This window comes from Aquarana catesbeiana, linkage group LG01 (genome assembly GCF_042186555.1).
Source record: "Aquarana catesbeiana isolate 2022-GZ linkage group LG01, ASM4218655v1, whole genome shotgun sequence".
Lineage (NCBI taxonomy): Eukaryota > Metazoa > Chordata > Amphibia > Anura > Ranidae > Aquarana > Aquarana catesbeiana.
Window position 1 is genome coordinate 507,371,004 of NC_133324.1, and position 24,739 is coordinate 507,395,742.

At 42.0% G+C, this 24,739-nt stretch overlaps 1 protein-coding gene across 5 annotated transcripts in view; it reads left to right on the plus strand.

The window, feature by feature from the left end:
* LOC141103671 (acetylgalactosaminyl-O-glycosyl-glycoprotein beta-1,3-N-acetylglucosaminyltransferase-like) overlaps positions 1 to 20,450 on the plus strand; it is a 408,494-nt gene extending 388,044 nt beyond the window's left edge. For all 5 annotated transcript variants that reach the window (XM_073593561.1, XM_073593533.1, XM_073593541.1 and 2 more), the window contains one exon: positions 16,541 to 20,450. In XM_073593561.1, the coding sequence (XP_073449662.1) occupies positions 16,541 to 17,704 (1,164 nt within the window). In that variant the 3' untranslated portion in view covers positions 17,705 to 20,450. The remainder of the gene's footprint in view (positions 1 to 16,540) is intronic.
* Positions 20,451 to 24,739: the final 4,289 nt, after the last annotated feature.

Here is a 24,739-nt window from a genome sequence, read left to right on the forward strand (position 1 = left end):
CCAAACCTTTCCATTTAAGGATTATGGAGGCCACTGTGCTCTTAGGACATTTTTTTGTAACCTTGGCCAGATCTGAGCCTTGCCACAATTCTGTCTGAGCTCTTCAGGCAGTTCCTTTGACCTCATGATTCTCATTTGCTCTGACATGCACTGTGAGCTGTAAGGTCTATTATAGACAGGTGTGTGGCTTTCCTAATCAAGTCCAATCAGTATAATCAAAACACAGCTGGACTCAAAAGAAATTGTAGAACCATTTTAAGGATGATCAGAAGAAATGGATAGCACCTCAATTAAATATACGAGTGTCAGAGCAAAGGGTCTGAATACTTAGGACCATGTGATATTTCAGTTCTTTTTTAATAAATCTGCAAAAATGTCAACAATTCTGTGTTTTTCTGTCAATATCGGGTGCTGTGTGTACATTAATGAGGGGAAAAAAAATAAACTTAAATGATTTTAGCAAATGGCTGCAATATAAGAGTGAAAAATTTAAGGGGGTATGAATACTTTCCGTCCCCACTGTACAGGCGGTCCCTATTTTCAAACATCCGACTTACAAACGACTCCAACTTAGAGGGAGACAACAGGAAGTTAGAGGAAATCTTACCCCTAGGAAGGGCAATTCTCTCCTGTAAGAGTTAATATGGGAAAGGGGGTCTCCACTGATGATTTATCACCAATCCTTGTTTCCCTAATAACCTAAAATTTTCAAAATCAAATTGTCATTGGGAGAGAAAAAGTGAGGTGAAATCTTCTCAACAGGGGCATAGACAGCAAAACAAATGTTACAGGGGTGATAACCCTTCCCTATTTTATCCAAAAAAAGCTTAAAAATAGATTTTTTTGGCTGGAGCTACACTTAAAAAAATTTACCTGTTCCTAAATTACAAACAGATTCAACTTAAGTTCCAACCTACAGTCCCTATCTTGTTTGCAACCCCGGGACCGCCTATATATTGCTGTTCAGAGTATATAGGGCCAGGGGGCCCCACGCCTTTTTTTAAAAAATTTGGGTGCGGGGTTAATATTCATACCAGAACCAAAGGGTAATTTTCTCAATGATTTTCATCAATATTGCTGGGACCCGACAATACATTACAGCCGCAAGCAGTTTTAAATGACTTTTACTCCTTTAGAAATGTCATTTTGCTGCAGGAACTGTTCTAAACACGTGAAAAATGTGCCACTTTACAGGCATACTATAGTCACCCCCCCGGTACGCTATTTAAAGGAATATTTCACTTTTATTGTTTTACTTTAAGCATTATTAAAACCACTGCTCCCAAAAAAACGGCCGTTTTTAAAACTTTTTTTTGCTTTGATACATGTCCCCTGGGGCAGGACCCGGGTCCCCAAACACTTTTTATGACAATAACTTGCATATTGGCCTTTAAAATTAACACATTTGATTTTTCACGTTCGGGTCTCATACACTTTAACGTGGTTCGCACAAACTTTTTCAGTTCGCATGTTCTGCCGCGAACCGAACCGGGGGGTGTTTGGCTCATCTCTACATGGCAGTCGCGCATACCTTCTTGTGTATTTGCTCAAATGTTGAATGTTAACTTTATCTTTGTTGACACTGCATTGTATAGTTTTGTTATTTTTTGTACTTTTCATGGGCAAGTGTTCCGCTTGCCTGTGTTCCCTATTACCTGTAACCTTTTAAAAACTAATAAAAAAAACACTCTATTGCAATAAACAGGTTCACCTACCAATATACTGGAAGGTGACCACTACAAATATGGTGGCATTGTGCACGTGAAATGATAATAAGGACATGACAGAGATACTCTGCCACAAGGATTTAGAGATACACTGAGCAGCTGCAACTAAACTATTAGACCATAGGAATACTTGCATAATAGTCCTTTCTTGGTTAGGGTTTAGCAGCATGGACAGGACACATGGCTTAAACGTTTTCTCTTCCTGTCCACTATTTCTTTTGAGATTTCAAAGTCCACAACCCAACTTGAAAATAAAAAGAAGTGTGCACCTAAACCACCCCACATTATATTCCCATTCATTATACCTCTCCATCCCTATACATACAACAGCATGCACCAGTTAGGCCTGTTATCTCTGAATATCTCATCTACCAGGGCAATATTTTCATTTTTTTTGCACATTTCACAAGCTTCAATTTTTGCTAGAAATTACAGTAAAACTACCAAAAAGTATAGATTTTCCAAAAGCAGAGACCCCAGAGAATAAAATGGTAGTAGTTGCATTTACCAAATACATATTTTCAGGAAAAATACATAAAAATTTATTTTGTGCAAACACATTACAATACCCATATTTTGGTAAGATACAAAAGATGGCAATTAAATATATACCATGGAATCACAAAAAATGATGGTACCCAAAATTCCCCGAAGGAGATGCGTTAGAGGCCTGACTTAACTGTAAACTATGGCCCTAGAATTATTACTCTCACTTTAATGCCTGCGACATTACCTCACGTGTGGCACAATTGATGTTTACATACACGTGCCTACCCTACACTGCGCTTTTTATATGGGGTGTGTGTGGGGGCGCTTTACATTTTTTTTTGCGTTCCAAAGGCTGAAGATAAACTTTAGTGCTGCTCTTCCTCCGACCTCCCCCTACACTTACCTGAACCCAATCTCAATCCAGCGATGTGCATGACAGTAGCGACTCTCTAGACTCTCTCCCTCCTCATTGGCTCAGACAGCAGTGGGAGCCATTGGCTCCTGCCAGGAGCAAACACACAAGTGTTCCCATAGCAAATGGCTTGCTATGGATGTACCCTACCCTGGGGAAGAGCAGGAAACACAGGCAGAGAACTTTAGAAGAGGAGGTTCCAGAGCAGGCAAGTATGACATTTATTATTTAAAAAAGAAACCTAATGTCTCCCTGCCCTAAAGTGCAGCTATTCCAGCACATATTTTGCTGGAACAGTTGCATCTTCAGCTACACTAGCTGAGGAATGATGGCGGTGACTCCAGAAGTGACTTAATACACATCACTTCTAAGGTCAGGTGAGGACTCAGGGGATGGATGTTCCTCCTGCTCACTCCGGGAAAGCAGTTTTCCATGGACCCTGGCTCCCAGGTTGAAATGGGTGCCACCAGTAGGGGGTGGGCACCCCTTTGAAAGCCTCCCTAACGTGATTGGGTGACCCTAGAGCCACCCTGATCACTTTTATTAGAAAGCACCCTGCTAGCTTTTAACCACCTCAGCTCCAGAAAGTTTTACCTACTTTATGACCAGGCCATTTTTTGCTACTAGCACTGCAGTATTTTAACTGGTAATTCAACAGTCATGCAACGCTGTAGCCAAACAAAATGTATATAATTTTATTTCACGCAAAAAGAGCTTTCCTTTGGTAGCTTTTGATCACCATGTTTTTTTTATTATATATACACACAAAAAAAATAAATAAAAAATTGAAATACATTTTTTCTTCACTTTTTGCTATAAAACATATGCAATAAAAAAAAAAAAAAAAAAAAAAAACCACACACACACAAATTGGCCAAAATGTAATTGCTACATGTCCTTAGAAGTGCAATCGGTGTAGATCTGAGGGGGACATGCAAAGAAAATAAAAAAACAGCATTTACAGTCAGGTCCATAAATATTGGGACGTTGACACAATTCTAATCTTTTTGCCTCTATACACCACCACAATGGATTTGAAATGAAACAAACAAGACGTGTTTAACTGAAGACTTTCAGCTTTAATTTGAGGGTATTTACATCCAAATCAGGTGAACGGTGTAGGAATTACAACAGTTTGTATATGTGCCTCCCACTTAAGGGACCAAAAGTAATGGGACAAATTAATCATCCATCAAACTTTCACTTTTTAATACTTGGTTGCAAAGCCTTTGCAGTCAATTACAGCCTGAAGTCTGGAATGCATAGACATCACCAGATGCTGGGTTTCATCCCTGGTGATGCTCTGCCAGTCCTCTACTGCAACTGTCTTCAGTTCCTGCTTGTTCTTGTGGCATTTTCCCTTCAGTTTTGTCTTCAGCAAGTGAAATGCATGCTCAATTGGATTCAGGTCAGGTGATTGACTTGGCCATTGCATAACATTCCAATTCTTTCCCTTAAAAAACTCTTTGGTTGCTTTCGCAGTATGCCTCAGGTCATTGTCCATCTACACTGTGAAGCGCCGTCCAATGAGTTCTGAAGCATTTTGCTGAATATGAGCAGATAATATTGCCCGAAACACTTCAGAATTCATCCTGCTGCTTTTGTCAGCAGTCACATCATCAATAAATACAAGAGAACCCATTCCTTTGTAGCCATACATGCCCACGCCATGACACTACCACCACCATGCTTCACTGATGAGGTGATATGCTTTGGATCATGAGCAGTTCCTTTCTTTCTCCATACTCTTCTCTTCCCATCACTCTGGTACAAGTTGATCTTGGTCTCATCTGTCCATAGGATGCTGTTCCAGAACTGTGAAGGCTTTTTTAGATGTTGTTTGGCAAACTCTAATCTGGCCTTCCTCTTTGAGGCTCACCGATGGTTTACATCTTGTGGTGAACCCTCTGTATTCACTGGGGTGAAGTCTTCTCCTGATTGTTGACTTTGACACACATACACCTACCTCCTGGAGAGTTTTCTTGATCTGGCCAACTGTTGTAAAGGGTGTTTTCTTCACCAGGGAAAGAATTCTTCGGTCATCCACCACAGTTTTCCATGGTCTTCCGGGTTTTTTGGTGTTGCTGAGCTCACCGGTGCGTTCTCTCTTTTTAAAGAAGTTCCAAACAGTTTATTTTGGCCACACCTAGTGATTTTGCTATCTCTCTGATGGGTTTGGTTTGTTTTTTCAGCCTAATGATGGCTTGCTTCACTGAGAGTGACAGCTCTTTGGATCTCATATTGAGAGTTGACAGTAACAGATTCCAAATGCAAATAGCATGCTTGAAATGAACTCTGGACCTTTTATCCACTCCTTGTAAATGGGATAATGAGGGAATAACACACACCTGGTCATGGAACAGCTGAGCAGCCAATTGCCCCATTACTTTTGGTCCCTTAAAAAGTGGGAGAAACATATACAAACTGTTGTAATTCCTACACTGTTCATCTGATTTGGATGTAAATACCCTCAAGTTAAAGCTGAAAGTCTGCAGTTAAAGCACATCTTGTTAATTTAATTTCAAATCCATTGTGGTGGTGTATAGAGCCAAAAAGATTAGAATTGTGTCGATGTCCCAATATTTATGGACCTGACTGTAGCTTGCACATGATTGGATGATAAAATCAGTAGAGCTTCTCCTCAGATCTACACTTACAAGTGCACTGGTCTCAAATCACACTTTGATCTAGCGATAAAAGAAGCCGACAAAATAGGCTCGGTCGTCATTCTAAACACAAGCGATTATAACAGAGGCTTTGCGCCAGTTGCAGGATATCTCCACATATCGTATTTTGGATAGGGATCCCACTCCTGTCTTCAGACAGCAAATGATTAATCTTCTGGACACAGGTGTAGAAATGGGTTTTTTTGACAGAAAAGTAGCAGAGCATCTTTTGGTCAATTCACCTATAGTTCCCATTTTCCATCACATGCCCAAACTCCACAAGAATATAATTCCAGTACAAGGCAGACCGATAGTGGCAGGTTTTGGTTCCCTTTTTGAGCATTTGGGTCATTGGTTAGACCAGTATCTTCAACCATTGGTTGTAAGGTTACCTGGCTATATCAAAGACACTACGTCAATACTGACATCTTTACAGGAAGTAGTGTGGAAGGAGGAGTACCAGTGGCTCACCATGGATGTGAAGTCACTATATTCCTGTATTGCACACAACCTTGCAATTAAAGACCTTGAACATCATCTTACAATACTTATGACACTAGTCTTAGCGAGTTCATAATTATGACAGTTGAATTTCTTCTCAGCCGCAATTATTTCATGTTTAATTGAGTTTTCTATCTGCAATGTAGATGGGCCTTGATGGTGGCCGTTTTTTACCCATCCCTGGCGAACCTGTACATGGACTGGTGGGAGGAAAGTTTCCTCGTCTCCTGACACAACCCATGTGCAGGTTCTATAGTTAAATACAGTCGCTATATAGACAACCTAATTGTATGGGATTGTTTCCTTATGATCAAAAACAGTCAGCGCAAAAACCATCACATAAGCAAAGCTGCTGGACACTAAAGGCAAATATATAAGTCCTTTCATGGAATACAGTAAAAAATAGTGCAGCGCTGAAGGAAACTTTAAACAACTAAAAATGATGATAATAAATGTCCATATATATTAGCATATGCGATAAATGAATGTAGAAAAAAGCCAGAAGTATCAACGGTGGTGAAGGGTGCTTCATGCAAAACTGAAGTGCTCCTTAATCCGTGCTCACACCACTTGGTAGTCAAACCGCTCACCTTGTTACAAGGACCCCTGAGCTAACAGGAAGGTCACACAGGCATTCACCACTTATTAGTGGTCGGGGTTAAATCTTGACTGAATAGCCGGAAACCTCTTCAATATAATGGCTTAAACGTTTTCATCCATAATCACGTAATCCAGTAAGCCATGACCTTAAAAAATATATAAAAAAATTGCGCTTCAAAGTGTCTAAAATTATAATGAAAAAGCAGCGATGTCTAAATGTGACACAAACACATAAATGAACAAAAGAGAAAATTGAATGACTCGCGCTATATGGATATGTGTGTGGCCAAATTCGTCACACAAAGAGCACTAAATACAATATCAGTGAATATATAAACCATCTGTGTAGTGATATATCACAATCGGTGCAAACAGATCACAAAAATGATCAATAAAACATAAATCATCAGTGCAATAATATATCGCAATCAGTGCAAACAATTAAAAAAATGTAGTCCAAACAGAATACACTGAAAAAAACTCATGTGAAAGAATCAAAAATAGTCCATAAAAGGAACTCAAGACAGGGTGAGTTGGCAATCACAGGTCTTGCAACCGCATGGAACCTCAAATGTGTAGAACCACCACCAAAAGTAAGAGCCTGGCCGCTTACCAGAACCCCATGACCCTCCGTTACAGAGGGTCTAAAAGGGCTTTTGAGATCCTAGTAGTCCGGACTTCCCAGGGACGGAGATGGAGCAGAGATGGGAGTGGAAGCTGGAAAAGGGCGTCAGGTGCTGGAGTGGGAATGGATGGATCCACAAGAAGGGGGCTCAACCCTCAGCATAGTGGTGTCATCATAGGAGAGAAAAAAGGGAGGGCTCCCATAGTGTAAAATCAAATGGTAATTTATTGTAGAAAAAAACAAAAACACTCACATGTAGATAAGACAATCAACATCATCAATCGGAAAAACGAACTGTGGCACCGGCCGGATGACCACAGATAGCTCGTCCTGTTGAGAATACAGCGACAGTGGGAGGTGGCGCGATGATGCCGCTCAGCCCTACGCTGCGTTTCGCAAAAGAATTGCGTCTTCCAGGGGCACCTGGATCTCAAAAACCCTTTTAGACCCTCTGTAACGGGGGGTCATGGGGTTCTGGTAAGCGGCCAGGCTCTTACTTTTGGTGGTGGTTCTACACATTTGAGGTTCCATGCGGTTGCAAGACCTGTGATTGCCAACTCACCCTGTCTTGAGTTCCTTTTATGGACTATTTTTGATTCTTTCACATGGGTTTTTTTTCAGTGTATTCTGTTTGGACTACATTTTTTTAATTGTTTGCACTGATTGCGATATATTATTGCACTGATGATTTATGTTATATTGATCATTTTTGTGATCTGTTTGCACTGATTGTGATATATCACTACACAGATGGTTTATATATTCACTGATATTGTATTTAGTGTTATTTGGCCACACAAGCCATGACCTTAGTCTTCAGCAAACTGTTTGCAGGCTTTCTTGTGCATCATCTTTAGAAGAGGCTTCCTTCTGGGATGACAGCCATGCAGACCAATTTGAGACAGTGTGTGGCATACGGTCTGAGCACTGAAAGACTGACCCCCCCCCCCCCCCACCCCTTCAACCTCTGCAGCAATGCTGGCAGCACTCACACGTCTATTTCCCAAAGACAACCTCTGGATATTGACGCTAAGCACATGCACTCAACCTCTTTGATCAACCATGGCGAGGCCTGTTCTGAGTGGAACCTGTCCTGTTAGACCACTGTATTGTCTTGGCCAACGTGCTTCAGCTCAGTTTTAGGGTCTTAGCAATCTTCTTATAGCCTAGGTCATCTTTACGTAGAGCAACAATTCTTTTTTTTTCAGATCCTCAGAGGTTTTTTGCCATGAGGTGCTATGTTGAACTTCCAGTGACCAGTATGAGAGTGAGAGCGATACCACCAAATTTACCACATCTGCTCCCCTTTCACACCTGAGACCTAGTAACACTAACGAGTCACATGAACCAGGGGAGGGAAAATGGCTAATTGGGCCCAATTTGGACATTTTCACTTAGGGATGTACTCACTTTTGTTGCCAGTGGTTTAGACATTAATGGCTGTGTTTTGAGTTATTTTGAGCGGACAGCAAATTTGTAATGTTGTACAAGCTGTACACTCACTAATTTACATTGTAGCAAAGTCATTTGTTCAGTGTTGTATCATCTCCGCAGGACTAGGCAGAACAAAAAAAAACAAAAAAAAAAAAACAAAAAACCAACAACCCCTGGCTACGCCCAGGGCTGTCCTCCGTCAGTATATACCCCCTCCCTGCTCTAGGTATTCCGTTTAGTAGCAAGCGGTAATAGAAGTATCAATAAACTCTATAGAGGGGTGGGTGCTGTGTCTGTCAATGAACTCAGAGAAACAGATTTTACAGTAAATAAAAAAAAATCCTATTTTCTCATTCGTTCATTGACAGACACCGCCTTCTTTATTCAGAATGGTAGGGACATCCCAAAGCAGTGCTGAACATGAGGGGTGGGACAGCGAAAAATCCCAAGGCTAAACACAAAAGCCAACCAGGTAACAGGAGTTTCACACAGGACAAGCTGGAACCCAACCTGAACGATACCCCTTCAAGGAGGGATTAGACCCGCTTACAGCAGCCTGCAAAAAGCTTGCGCCCAAAAAAGGCACCCGCAGATGCCAACCCAGGCACTTCGTAGAATTTGTGAAAAATGCACCACGAACGCCTGAAGACAGAAGGCCCAAGATGAATGCGCTGTAACAGGGAAAGCAGGAACCCAATTCCTGATAGAATAGCCCAGTCATAATCTGTCTGATCCATCCAGAAGAAGCAGACAGCCCCTTTCTTGACCTGAGTACAGAGAGCCTGACCTCAAAGACTCAGTGGCTGGCAAATACAACAGAATCCCCCAAACCACATCCCAGGCAGATAAGGCAAATTCCTTGGGATGCGTTGCCAGGGACACAAGAAAGTAAACACAATGTCCTTGTTCAAATGGAAACCGAGGGGCGGAACTATAGAAAAGGGCAAAGCACCGCCTAAACCTGGGTAAGGTAAGATAACGTCACTCTGACACCCTGTGAGCAGAGGTGAAGGCCACCCTCCGAGACAGAGTAAGCAGTGGAATCTCCTGAGAGACAGAGACAGAGACAGAGAGAGAGACAGAGAGAGACAGAGACAGACAGAGACAGAGAGAGAGGCACAGAGAGAGAGAGAGAGAGAGAGAGAGAGAGAGAGAGAGAGAGAGAGAGAGAGAGAGAGAGAGAGAGAGAGAGAGAGAGAGAGAGCGAGAGCGAGAGCGAGCGACACAGACAGAGAGAGAGAGACTCCTGGAGAACCGAAAAACACCAAGTTCAGATCCCACGGCGGTAGAAAAAAAAAACGCATCGGTGGAAACAAACGTCTGATTGTCAGAAACCATGAACCAGACCGAGACAGAAGTACAGTCACACACAAGGGGATGGTCTTATGATGTGACCAAGGCGAAGGCAGGAAAGTAGTGAGCTGGACGTCTTTAAGCAGGCGGGACTGACGAGCAGATCCACAACAGCTGGTTAACTGTGGAGAGAGAAGAGAGCTGGCAATTAGCCAACAGCTGAGTGGCCAGCTCAGAGAAGGAAGGGCTGAGCCAGCTCTGACACTAATCCCTTGAATAAAAAAGGTACACACCAGGGAGCGTGAGCCCAGGGGATGCTGAAGACAACCACCCAGGCTGACACCTGGCCCTCAAACCCCCCGTAAATGGGGGTCGGAATTGTAGTCCCCTAGAAAGAATAAGGCTGAATGCCCGGTGATTCACACCAGGATATATGCGCTCTCCACACCCGGATGTTAAAACCTCCTAAAATATGGATTCCCTAGCCATCAACAATGTAGGAACTGTTGCACTTGGCTCAACACAGCCAGGCCGTTAAAACCAGTGACTCTAAGGTGGAATGGAAGAACGGCCCTGGGACCATAAATCCTTACTGAGAGGCAGTCAACAAGGAACGCCGGCGACCAGGCACACCCAGACCGACTGGACCCATCTGGGCATAATAGAATGACCGGAACCCCCGCAGCCGTGATTATGCATAAAAGCCACAACAGAAGCTGGAGAGGCGGAAAGGCTTAAGGAAACGTCACTGGCCCCATGGGCCACCAAAGCAACCCGTGACCTTACCAGAAACCTTGGTACCGTCCAGTTGAACTAGGACACCAAGAGAACTACATCATGAGTGTCCCAGCGGGAACATACCCAAAGAAACACGGCCCGGCAAAGGGCCCATCCGTGGTCCAACCCTCGCCAACTGGAGGTATACGTCTGTCAGTATTCCACTCCTGGAATGCATACATCGGAAAAGGGCAGGACGAAACGTTCTGCCCACCGGGAAATACTGGCAACAGCCAGGGCCACCACAGCCTATTTGACCCGCCCTGGCGAAGGGCATAAGCCATCGTGGTTGCCTTGTCCGACTAGAACCGTACCGGGAGCCCCAGAAGTCGACCCGTCCATGATCCAGACTTGGCCTGATCGCTCGAAGTTCCAGGATATTACCTGGTAGTCTGGATTACACCAGCGTACAATGACCCCAAGCAGAGATTAGTCCCAGGACATCCTACATGAACCGACTGACCCAACCCTAGATGGGGCCCCTCTTGACTAAAAAAATTCCCAGGACTAGAGATCCCAGCAGGGAACCGAGTCCTTACTCCTGACTAGGCAGAAAAAAAAAAAACTGAATACCTAGAGCAGTGATGGAGAACCTTGGCACCCCAGAGGTTTTGGAACTACATTTCCCATGATGCTCATGCACTCTGCAGTGTAGTTGAGTATCATGGGAAATGTAGTTCCAAAACATCTGGGGTGCCAAGGTTCACCATCACTGACCTAGAGCAGGGAGGGGGTTATATACTGACGAAGGAGGACAGCCCATGGGCGTAGCCAGGGGTTGTTTTTTTTGTTTTGTTTTACCTAGTCCTACTCCTGCAGAGATTATATAACCCTACCGTTCTGAATAAAGAAGGCTGTGTCTGTCAATGAACGAATGAGAAAAAATATTTACAAAAATGTGAGGGGTGTGTGTGTGTGTGTATATATAAATTTTATACTACTAATGGCAGTGATCAGCAACTTATAATGGTGCCGCAGGCAAACTGACACTGGGGGTGGGGGGGAGACTGACTACCAATGACACAAATACAGTGCTCAGTGATAATATTATACATGGTCACTGTACTAATGACATTAGCTGGAAAGGGGTTATCTAGTGCGATCAAGGAGTTGAATTATGTGCATGACAATAACAGTTGTTTCGTTTTCATTTGTTAATCTAGTTTTGTTAAAATTTGGTTGATTCGTTCCAATTCATAGTCAGGATTTGTATTCAGAATTCTTCAAATTTACCAAGTTTTTTTTTTATTCAGAAACATTCAAAATCCAAAAATTTTGATATCGGCCAAATCGAAAACTTTAGATTTATTTTTTTCCAATTTGTATGTGGCAAAGTGAACAAAAGAAAAATCTTCATCAAATGATTACAATGACTGTTTAACCACTTCCGGACCGCCCACTGTCGTTATGCGTTGGCTATTTGAAGAGGGCCATCATTATGGCAGCAGCTAGCTGCCATAACCCGGTATCCTTTTCTTCAGCGGGCTGTCTGCTTTCAGATAAAAGTGGTCTCTGCAGTGGATTCCCCGCAAGATCACTTATCAGTGGTGGGAGAGGGGGGCCCCCCCCTCCCGCCACTCTCCGGTGCCCTCCTCCGCTTACCGGGGGCAATCACATCCTTCTCCCTGTTAGATTTGGAGATGAGTGAGGGGGAAGATGGCCCCCACCCATCTCCACACCATTGCAGGGTGGAACTGACTTCAAAACGTCACTTCCGCTCATAGCTCTTAAAGCAACTTTTTTTTTTGCATTTCAGTGTAAATATGAGATCTGAGATCTTTGACTCATATTTAAGAGGTCCTGTCATGCTTTTTTTTCTATTACAAGGGATGTTTACATCCCTTGTAATAGGAATAAAAGTGACACCATTTAAAAAAAAAAAAAAATTAAACATGCCCCGTCCTGCCGAGTTTGCGCGCAGAAGCGAACGCATGTGCGAGTAGCACCCGCATATGAAAATGGAGTTCAAACCACACGTGAGGTATCGCCGCGATCATAATAATTCTAGCCCTAGACCTCCTCTAACTCAAAACATGCAACCTGTAGATTTTTTTTTAAACGTCCCATATGAAGATTAATGCAATGTTTGTTGCTTTTTACTAAGGCCCCTTTCACGCGGTGGCCACCGCTAAGCAGAATCTGCTTGCTCAGCGGGGGATCTCTTTACCAATCCCTGTTGAGCAGGCAGATGACAGGTCCATGTCCACTCCTCTCCACAGAGACACAGTCCTGCTCTCCTCTAAAGGGCAATCAGATGGAAACGAAACAAACCACCTGTTTCCACCTGATCCGGTTCGCCGAACAGATGGGGGAGTAGGACCACCATCCGTCTGCTTTTGGCTGAAAAACTGACAGGCAGACCTGATCAGACAGCCTGTGTGAAAGGGGCCTAAAGATCTTTGTTTTTAAGTGATTAAAGCTGGTATGAAGCTCACAACTGCATCAGCTTCAGTTGTGCAGAAGTCTTTTTATTTGCTGCATTTTAAAATGCTGGTGTACTGTCCTGACGCTAGCCAGTTTCTACCACACACATAATGTCTATCTTTTGAATATTTTAGAACTAATTGGGAATACAGGGATGGAAAACGTGAGAGTTATGGTTAAAGTGGTTTTGAAGTCATAAAAAACCCTTCTCTTTATGCATATTCAGATAAAAACCCCTTCTGTGTGCAGCCGCCCCCTAATACCTACCTGAGCCCCATCTTGATCCAGCAACATTGCATGAGAGTCTCAGCTGGCCAGGACTCTCCTCATTGGCGTCATTGGCTCCCGATACTGTCAAAGTCAGTGAGCCAATGAGGATAGAGGGGGCGGGGCCGAGTGTGGCTCAGTGTCTGAATGGACACCAGAGCAGTGGCTCAGGTGCCTCCATAGCAAACTGCTTGCTGTGGGGACACTCGGCAGGAGAGAGGTGCCCAGAGTGCGGGAGAGGGACCTGAGAAGAGGAGGATCTGGGTTGCTTTGTGCAAAACCAAAACAAGACTAAATATCACTTTAACCACTTTCCGCCCGCTGCCATATGACATCCTTGACTTTGCGGGGGTATATCTGAATGATGCCTGTAGCTACAGGCATCATTCAGATATCGTTTTTTTCAGTCAGCGATTCCCTACATCATAGGAACGATTATAGCAGCTGTTCCACAGCTTGATCATTCTTACGGGTGGCAAGAGGGGCTGTCCTCCGGTGTTTCTACCGACTCCCCCCTTCCATCAGTGAGTCAGAGACAGGATCCACCGGCCCCGGATGTTTACTATAGAGATTTCCGGCGGACCAGATGGTCGCCGGAGTCTCTATGATCGTTCGGATGCCGGGCGCTAAGTTATGACAGCCGAGATCGTTTTTTATTTCAGGCTTCCCAGCCTAGAGGTGAGATGTGGGGTCTTATTGACCCCATACCTCACTGTAAAGAGGACCGATCATTTAGAAGTTTACATTTATTTTGTAATAGGAATAAAAGTGATTAAAATTTTTTTTTTTTTTAAAAAGTGTCAAAAAAAAAAAGTAAAGTGCCCCTGTCCCCGTGTGCATGCGCAAGTCCCGCCCACACATGAAAACTGTGTTCAAACCACACGTGAGGTAACGCTGTGAACGTTAGAGCGAGAGCAATAATTCTAGCCCTAGACCTCCTCTAACTCAAAGCGTGTAACCAGTAAAAAAATTTTTAAAGCGTCGCCTATGGGGATTTTTAAGTACCGAAGTTTGGTGCCATTCCACGAGCGTGTGCAATTTTGAAGCGTGACATGTTGGCTATTTACTCGGCGTAACTTCATCTTTCACATTATGCATATTTGCATATTTTTTTAAGCACAAAACATTTTTTTTCCCCCAAAATAATGTGTTCGAAAAATTGCTGCGCAAATACCACGCAAGATAAAAAGTTGCAACGACCGCCATTGTACTCTAGGGTCTTTGGGGAAAAAAAAAAAAAAAAAAAAAAAAAAAACACACAACATGTTTGGGGGTTCTATGCAATTTTCTAGAAAAAAAAAAAAAAGATTTTTACATGTAGGAGAGAAATGGTAGCAAGTGATTGTGTTTTTTATGCACTGGTTTGACTTTTTTTTAAGTTAAAAGACAATTCAGTGTGGTACTGCTCAAAAAAAAAAGAAGCTCACAAACTATGTTCCCCACTGGCCTATTCATAAAAAGTGGAGGGCTTTAGCTGTAAACTTTCCTTTAGCTTATATATCTGTTGTGGTGGCCATTTACAATATCTACAGTTGCCCCTTACTTGCATAGGCAGTTTTTAGATAAAAGGTGAATTAACCTTTTAGGCAGAAGTAAATAAGTCACTTTCTGCCTGCTTGTTCAGATGGGCTGTAAGGGTTCACTCAGAAAGTCTGCAGGCAAACAGATTCTATTGTGCTCCAATGCGAGTCCTGTGTCAGGAGTGCATCATGTATTTAAAGAAACCAGCAATGAGAAACTGTATTAGGTTGTCATTGCAGAACTTTGCTTTTGAACAATGCTAGCCTACTGGCAGTTTTGTTGCCCCAAATTGACCCTTTGACTGCATTAGCTTAATGCTTATTCAAGGTCAGAAATTAAGAAAGGACAGTAGCTAGGAGGTAGCCAGTAGAGGTGCGCATGTTCACTGGTCTCACGATTTGATTACCTGGTCAACGATTCAATTCCATTCCACGAACTATCACGATTACCAACGAGCTCCCACTTCCGCTTGGGCTGCCTAGGCAGCCCTTTTTCCCTGCAATCTTCTGGGACACATCACAGGTCCCAGAAGATTGCCTGGCCATTCAGGACAGCACAGCGAGACATGCGCACCAGGCTGTGAAGCTGCAAGCTGTCACAGCCAGATGCCCACAGTAGTATTGCCAGCGCCGCGGACAGGGGGGAGAGAAGGGAGGGTTTGGGTGGCCACATCGCTGGATTGTGGGACAGGTGAGTGTCTTTATTAAGTCAGAAGATGCACTTTTTTTTTGTAGTTGCTGACTTTTAATAAACAAAAAATTGACTGGAACTCTGCTTTGAATTAAAAATAACCTCACTCCCTTAAAAAGGGCACTAATCCGGTGCACTACAGGGTACAGGCATTCTCACACACTGCTGCTGGGAGGTCAGGAGGGATTACAATCCACAGCTGACAAACAGCCCTGTGAAGTTCTCTGTACTGACAGTTCCCTGGCTTTCCTGTTTGCACCTTCAAGCACACTAGGAGTTAACACAGTGGAATGTGCAAAGGGGAAGCCAGGGAACTGTCAGCACGGAGCATGTACGAGGTGTAAGTAGAATAAAAACACATTTGTACTCTACATGCTGTTAAAATTACGGTTTTAATAAATCCCATGTTATAATCAATGAAGTGCCCCTGCTGTATGTGCTTTTAAAAAAATATTCAGCTTCATACCCAATTTCTTAGTGTATGTACAATACATGCCCCTCATTTAATTGCCCAGCCCGCCTCTCAGCAGAGAATTCTCAGCCCCGCCCACCTCTCATCTGATAGCTACAGTCAGCGGGCGGGGCTGAGAATTCTCTGCTGACATCAGGAGAAATGCGAGATGTGAGGAGAGAGGCGTGGCGGGCAGTCACATGAGTGGCATGTATTGTACACACACTGAGAAATGAGGTATGAAGCTGAACATTTTTTAAAAAGCACATACAGTGGGGCACTTCATTGATTGTAATATGGGATTTATTAACACAGTAATTTTAACAACTTTACACTCAGAGCGCTCTCCCGGGAGGGGCAGGGCAAGTCGGGATGACGTCACCCGGCAAAAGATTTTTCCGGTCATATGCATTGATGCCGCGATTAATTTCAGAAAGATCAGCAGTGGCAACCTCCTTTGTTCCATAATACAGGTTTCGTTAACGTTTGTAAATAAAAATAACTATATCTCAATAGCGAAAATAATCATTTTAAAACCAAACATACACTTTTAAAAAGATATGTAAAAAAATTGTCTCCAACCATTGTATTTCCCTTTTAAAAATAAGCAAATCTAACTCAGCCACCATTTCTAATGCATTTTTTTTCTTGCACCTTTCTTAGCGTCAACTTTCACCCAGAATCATCATGAAAAAGAATTTTCACTATTTTCTGGTTACATTAGTGGTGAGTGTGATTGTTTTTCGAAGGCTCTTCCTTTCAGAAACCAAACAAGCTCAGACTGAAACCACTCCAGCAGAAAAGGTGGTTGTTCGTCATGTTCCTCCAGTCTCTGATTATCCAGTTGTAAAATGTGTAGAAAATAACAGCGCTCAAAAGTTCCCAGACTTTAATGGGCAGCCACAGAACATGAAAGATTTTCTGACATACCGCCATTGTAAAAGTTTTCCATTGATACTCGACGCCCCTATGAAGTGTGGTGGTGCAAATGGCTCCAAAGATGTATTCCTGTTTTTAGCCATCAAAACAGCCCCAGCAAATTATGACCGTCGAGAAGCCATAAGAAAAACATGGGGAGAAGAAAAAAGCTACTTGGGTGCCAACGTGAAAAGAATTTTTCTTAGTGGAGTTTCAAGGAACAAGGGAGAATCAAAAAGGATGTTGCAGCTGCTAGAAGCAGAGAGTCACACATATGGAGACATCCTGCAGTGGGACTTTGAAGACACTTTCTACAACTTAACATTGAAGCAGGTCCTTTTCCATAAGTGGATGGATCTCAGGTGCCCAGGTGCACAATTTATTTTTAATGGCGATGATGACGTTTTTGTTAACACTTTAAATGTTATTACATATTTGAGAGGCTTAGAATTCGATGGATTGAAAAAGCATCTTTTTGTTGGAGCACTAAATATAGGGATGCCACCTGTTCGTGAAAAACATAGCAAGTATTATGTCCCAGAAGAACTTTTTCCAGGGGATTCTTTTGTACCCTACTGTGGAGGAGGAGGTATCCTCATGTCTGGTTTTACAGCTTATGCTATCTCCAAGAAATCAACTCACATTCCCCTTTTTCCTATTGATGATGCTTATCTGGGAATGTGCCTTAAGAAGGCTGGTCTGAGGCCACATAACCATGAAGGAATAAGAACATTTGGGATCGAAATGCCAAATGGAGTAGACTCATTTGATCCTTGTTATTACCGTGACATGCTTATGGTCCATCGCTTTATACCCTATGAAATGTTAATTATGTGGAAAAGCTTAAAGTTTACCAAGCCAAAGTGCAAAACACAGATGGTATACATTTCTAAACCAGCCCAACCTTAAGCCCAAAATATATATTTTTTTTTATTTGTGTATAGCTTATACCGAATATATGTATAAAAGTGATTGAGTAGAAACAAATTTTAATATTACACACCAGGAAGCTGCGTTTGAGCTTATGTATTAAAAACTGTTACCCATTTTGGATAGATTAGAACTGTACAACGTTAAAGCTGGACTCCAGAAAATCTATTTTTTAAACTTATATTGGGCCAGCTTGGTTAAAAATAATTACGGATATGTCGCAGCTGGAGAGTCTGAGGATTCTCAACTTCAATAATAGTCCTTGCTACATACAGTAAGTGCTGTCCTGTTGCAGCTATTTCTTTCTGATGCTTTTCTCCTGCCTCTCTTGGAGAAAAGCATTAATACCAATACGCATAAAGCCCAAAAAGGTCATTATTGCAAGGAGTGCATAAATACAGTGAGGCTACTTGCTACTTACAGGAATTTCATCCAATACAGAACACATCAGTTTTAGGTTGGAGTGTGTGAGCACATAGAAGGTTTTTCACTATTGTTAAAAGTTCCCATTAAAATATCAGTGCAAAGTCCAAACCTTTGTTTACTATAAGCACCACAGGGAACAGGAGCCCCAAGTGGCACCTAAATTACACTGACTCATCATTGTAGTGTTAAGTTGGCCATCTTCAGCCTCGGCCGGTCATTTGCTTCTAAATTTACAAAGGACCCATGGCAGTGAGGGCTTGGGGGCTGTTAGCCCACGTACAGAGAAGGAACTGGCTAACTTGTTACAATGTGCAAACCTTTGCATCCCTGTTACACTGAAGCCTTTACTCCTTTTTTACAGAATAAACTCCTGTTAGGAGGAAATGTTTACACATTACATCTGTATTTTGGGTGTAACATGCTCCAGAACTTCCCGCCACATTCCCCAGCCCCTGTGACAGAAGGTGGGGGGATCCTCTCCCTGCACCCACTGTCACATTTCAAAATCAGCATGGCCACGTTGGGCTCTGCACAGCTGCATCATTCACAGGGATCTGTCAATGAATAGACTGCATGTCTCGTTTGCCACCTTGGCAAACAGCTTGAATGAACTGCAAGGGTACAGATGAGCACCCTTGTAGTTAATTGACACTTTCCCCAGTTTTCTAAACAGAAAGTCAGAGGATATGTCTGCATGAGCCTGACATCACACCCATGATCCAAATGATTGCGGGTGCAATGCTTTGCAGGCTTCTGGAGGAAAAAATAAAAAATAAATGCACTTTTCCCAAAGATCAACTTAGCCCTTAAGATAGGGAAGTAACCTGAACCAGAGAAACTAAACTCCTTAATTAGTCCCGAATCAGCACAAGTGCTATATTCCACTGCCAAATGAAAACAATTAAATAAGCAAATAGAGGCATAGGTTCCCTGTCTAGACTAGAGCAAAGGCAAATAATTTTTTACCATTCTGTGTAGATGAAATACACTAATACCTTGGGGTATGACATTAGTAAACTCACACCAGAATATAAATAAATTGATCAAAACCTTCCTGACAAAAGTCCTTTAACTGCTTCAGATCCGTGATATAGCCAAATGACGGCTACAGCGCGTCCTCCCCTTTGCAGGCTCGCCACGCTCCCCTGAAGGGTGCACGTTGTGATCACCCAAGTCAATGAGACACGAGTGATCACAGATCCAAGCAAGGGGCTGATCCCAGCCCTTTACCACGTGATAAGCTGTCAGCCAATGATAGCTGATCACGTTATGTAAACAGAAGATCGGTAATCGTTTTTTTTTTTTCTTCTCACGCTGAAAGCGTGAGAAAAAAAAACCAAAGCCGATCACCGGCTTCTGTTTGAGGGGACAATTGGTCCCGAAGAGGAAGAGGCGAAGCCGCCTTATATATGCCCACCAGTACCACGATTCAGTGTCCACAGTGCCACAAATCAGTGCCCACCAGTGATGCAGTGCTGCCTACCAGTGCCGATCAGTACCCATCAGTGCCCGCCTATCAGTGTAGCCTCATCAGCGCACATCAATGAAGGAGAAAAATGACCTATTTGCAAAATTTATTAACAAAACATAAAACTGTTTTGTATTTTTTTTTTTTTTAATTCGGTCTTTTTTTTAACAAAAAAACCCAGGAGGTGATCAAATACCACCAAAAGAAAGCTCTATTTGTGGGGGAAAAAAAGATACAAATTTCATTTGGGTACAGTGTTGTATGGCCGTGCAATTGTCGTTCAACGAGTAACAGCGCTAAAAGCTGAAAATTGGTCTAGGCAGGAGGGGGGTTTAGGTGGCCAGTAAGCAAGTGGTTAATTTTCTTGCAAGTTATAGGTTATATTATGTAAGCAAGTAGTCACCTAAGTTTCATTGATGCAGTACAGCTAAATTCAAATAGTCATCCTATCAAATTTAAAATATGTACGTCATGTACAGTAATAAATAAAATGTAAATTGAAGAACTTTTTTGCACACTGATATCAAAATATATTTAGAAATAAGAGCCTTAATAGTTGTTCATAATATAAAGGGCCATGTATAACATGATCAGTTTGTATGAGAAGTTCAAATCTGGATGTTTGGACAGATTACAAAGAGGAACCTGATGATATGAAGCCCCCACAATAAATCTGGAAGACCTAGGCTGTCTGTAACTAGAAACATTGGGAATGTGTTTTTGGTATATTCATCTTTGAAAAGTTTTTGTCCAAATTATTGCATTGTTGGTTATTTTCGAGGGTAGCCTCAAAGCTTTACATTAAAGATTATGCAGGCTCTTTAATCATTACTCCTGGGTTATATCACTTTCTGGTGACTGGACAGTGACAAATAAAGAAGGCTGCAAAGACATTCCTCTATATAACCCCTCCCACTCCCAGCTAGCCTCAGTTTATTGCTAGTGTCCTTAGGCGATGGACCTTTTCTCTCCCCCTGCTGCGAGCCATGGCCGCAGATAGTGTGAACCCAGCCTAAGATGTAATGCAAAGAGGACATTTTTAACCTGTTCACAACCATTCTATAGCCAAATGATGGCCACAGCGCAAATGCACATTGCCAGGAGGGCGTCATATGACGTCCTCCCGTGAGCACTCATAACGCACATTAGCAGTGATCTGCCATTGCAGTGTCCTCTGAACACAGGCGATCACAGATCGGGGTAAGGAGCCAATCACAGTGGTTCTTTACCATGTGACCAGCTGTGTCCAATCACAGTGATAAAAACGAGATTTGCCAGTTATTGGCAATCCTTTCCTTGTGCTGACAGTTCGTGAGGAGAGACGATAAGCGACAATACACACGGGGACATCTACACAGATAATCAAGGCACTGATCAACAGTGCTACCAGTCAAAAAAGGAGATGCAGCTCACAAACACTCTTGCTCTGGAATGACACCGCCCTAGTAAGAACTGGTTCCAGGTGCTGGCTTTGCTGGTTTGCAGTGAGGTAGAAAGAAATCCTGGATAGCCGCACTCTGGGATAAGGACATCTTTATTTCAATAAAATCCAAACATACAGTCAATTGCAGAGACGTACAGGGTGGTAGACTGCTAACGCATTTCACATCATTTGGATGCTTATTCGTGGCATCCAAATGATGTGAAACGCGTTAGCAGTCTACCACCCTGTACGTCTCTGCAATTGACTGTATGTTTGGATTTTATTGAAATAAAGATGTCCTTATCCCAGAGAAAACAAATACCAGGGTTGATAAACACTGGTCCTAGCGCTCAAAAAAATGGAAAAAAGAAAGGAGAAATAAATCTACCTTCTAAAAAATTACAGCTGCTGTTATAAGGAAAAACAAAACAAAGTATACTCTCTTATAAGAAGATAGTATTAACAGCGCTTAATAGATTTTAAGGAGGGCGCCCTCCGAAGACGGAATTACGAAACGCGTCAGGCCGTGACCACGTGACCTACCGGCTAGAGAGAGGCAGCGTCATCCCAGGACTCATCGCGGTTATGTTATGCTGTTTTCTAACTTTTACTGTGTAAGTGCATTTGTATAAGGGAGGTTTTGGGGCTTTTTCTAATAAATGTTTTACACCATGGAGAGCCTCCCCTTCTATTTCCTACATGTTTTTACCATGACATTGCATTACCATGACTGAGGAGGACTGAGGTATTCTGGCGGTGGAAGAGCTGATCTAAGGGAGAAGGGATATGACAGGCTTGTCTATTTCTTACCTCTGGTAAGCTTACATCCAAAGGGGGCTGGTCACGCGGTGATGTGGTGAAGGTGTAGTGACCCTTGGCTATGTGCACTCCAGAAGGAATAGAATCCCTTTCTTTTGACTGATGTCCGCTACTTGCAATGAACTGTTCATAGGAAAATGTTTAGTCTGTGCAGTGGTTGAAACGGATTTCATATGCCACCGTTGGTATTTGTATGATCTATTGATTTGGGACATTTTGATCTCATGTTACTGCACTGATTTTTGTGCTTTTTTATATATTCTTGTTCGAACCAACATTCGAGAGTTTAGTGATATTACATGCTTTGAGTTTGATAGACTATTTTAGTGCTACCAGTCAGTGCCCTCTAGTGCTGCCAGTCAGTGGCCAACAGTGCAGCCTCATCAGTGAAGGAGAAAAATTACAGTACTTATTTACAAAATGTTATAACTAAAACTTTTTCCTTCAAAATGTTTGGTCTTTTTTCGTTTGTTTAGCAAAAAATAAAAAACCCAGTGCGCACAACCTCAATAATCAAAAGAACTGAAAAGGAGCTGCCAACATAAAAAGTGTACTCACATACCTCAAAGAAAAAATATAAAAATAAATATATGTGGCGCTCACTCACCCTAACAAAAACAAAAAACTGCAGTAATAAACCAACTGCAATAAATATATCACAGAATCCAGTGAAGGAGTGATACACAGCAATAAAATCCAGTGAAAAAGTGATACACAGTAATAAAAGACCATCAATAGTGTGATAAAGTGTAATAACACTATAAAAAATAAATAAATGCTAGCGCACAATATAAAGTGAAACAAGCTAGTCTCAAAGTGAGTCTTCAGAGTTGCAATAATGAAGCATATAACTGGTAAGGTGCAGGAAAAATGTATAAAAGTGACACTGTGCAGGAAATTATTAATGAATTTACAACATTCCAATACAATATAGCAATAGCTGGTAAGGTGCAAAAAAAAAAAAAAAAAAAAGTAAAGTGACACTGCAAACAAAAGACCGTGACACACTGACAGACCAATATGTATATTAAAATATCCCAAATGAACAATAATGATCATGAAGTAATGCTGGGAAATCCAGTGATTAGTGCAAGTTCCAAACAGGTGCAACTCCCAATAGTAACGAAGTCTAATCTTTTTGAAGATGAACACAGACAAAAAAGTAGAAGTGTAAAAGAAAGTCTCTGTGATGCAAATGTGTCCCGAATATCAGGAAGTGGTCAAATAATATTCCAAAGTGCGATAACCGTTTCCCCCATCCTCTCACCTGCAGTAGCGGCCTCCAATAGGCCAAATCAAGCGTGAGCCAATGGGTGAGGTACACAGGAACTGGTGATAATTGCAGCCCACGGGGACACTCAATATCTGGTTCGCAAGCAGACTCCTCCACTCTCAATATATGCCATCGGATATATGGTGATAGAAAAGAATGGGCTCCATAGTGTAGTATTCAGAGTTTAACAATAAAAACTAGTAACTTACATGAAAGTAATCAGCAGTGAATGAAAGAGATGCTTTAATAAAAACTAGTAACTTACATGAAAGTAATCAGCTGTGAATGAAAGAGATGCTTCCGGGTTCAGCTGTACCCAGGAAGCAGCGGCGCGTTGCATCCCCACCACGTGACTTTCTCAAAGGGTCAAGGAATCAGGTGTCGGCAAGCCAGCTAATATAGTCCCGTCCGCTGTCATAACAACAGCGGGTAAATAAAACAGATACAATCTTCCTAGATGGTGAATTGAGGAAGCTCATGCGACATATATACTGAATAAAAGAACGCTATAAATTCCCATCCGTTGCTGAAAGACAACCGTGGGTGAATGATGACATCATCCTAGCAATTAGCGATCCTGGCATCCAATATAGCTTTCAACTATCTAATTACATCTGCCGTCATAACAGCAGCGGATAAGCCTAAAAATGGAATTTATACAGTAGAGGCAAACTAATATAAATAATAAATCCCTAATATCTAATAGGACTATATTGTAAAAAACAATGGCATATTATACATATAATAAATTATCCGGGCGCCATCTAGTGGTAAAGGACTATAATAGGCCCATGATTAAATTATATTAGTATTATAAAAACTAATCTAATAAAAACACCATATTAATGATGAAGACGCAAGGAAATGTATAAAAACATCACAAGATCTAAAACTCATTGGTAACATCCAATGGGTGACCACACATTAACAGCAAGATAAAGCTGGGAGGGAACTGGAGAAAATCAAATGTCCTATAACCACCCCACTCACGTCTAGTAGAAATGGGACAAGTAGCACTCAAAAAACTCAGACTAAGGACCTCTAATTAAAATAAAAATAGAAATAAAAAATAATATACGATAAGGATCAAACTATAAAATCTCCTGAGCCATGCCAATACAGTGATGGGTGCAATCAAATCAGGAAAAATGATAAATACCTAAAACACGTAGAGCTAATAATCTTCAAACAAGAGACAATCATTATCAGGTAAGATAACCAATAAAACATCAAAAATTGGAAATAAAACAGTTAAGATCGAACTCGATATTATGTCCTAGTGGCGATAAAGTACGTAATTCATATATCCATCTAGACTCAGCCTGACTGATCTTAATAACTTTATTATCACCCCTCCAGTGGGGTTTATACTTTTCTATTCCACACACTTTTAGTGTTGAGGGGTCACTATTGTGATATTTAGCATAAGGTCTTGATAAACTATGTTTATCAAAACTTTTTTTTGATATTCTGCACAGGTTCCCTCAACCTCTTCCACAGTGGTCTCTTCGTTCTGCCGATATACTGAAGTTGGCAAGGGCACTCCAACAAGTACACTACACCTTCACTACGGCACAATATAAAGTCTTCTATCATATAATTTTT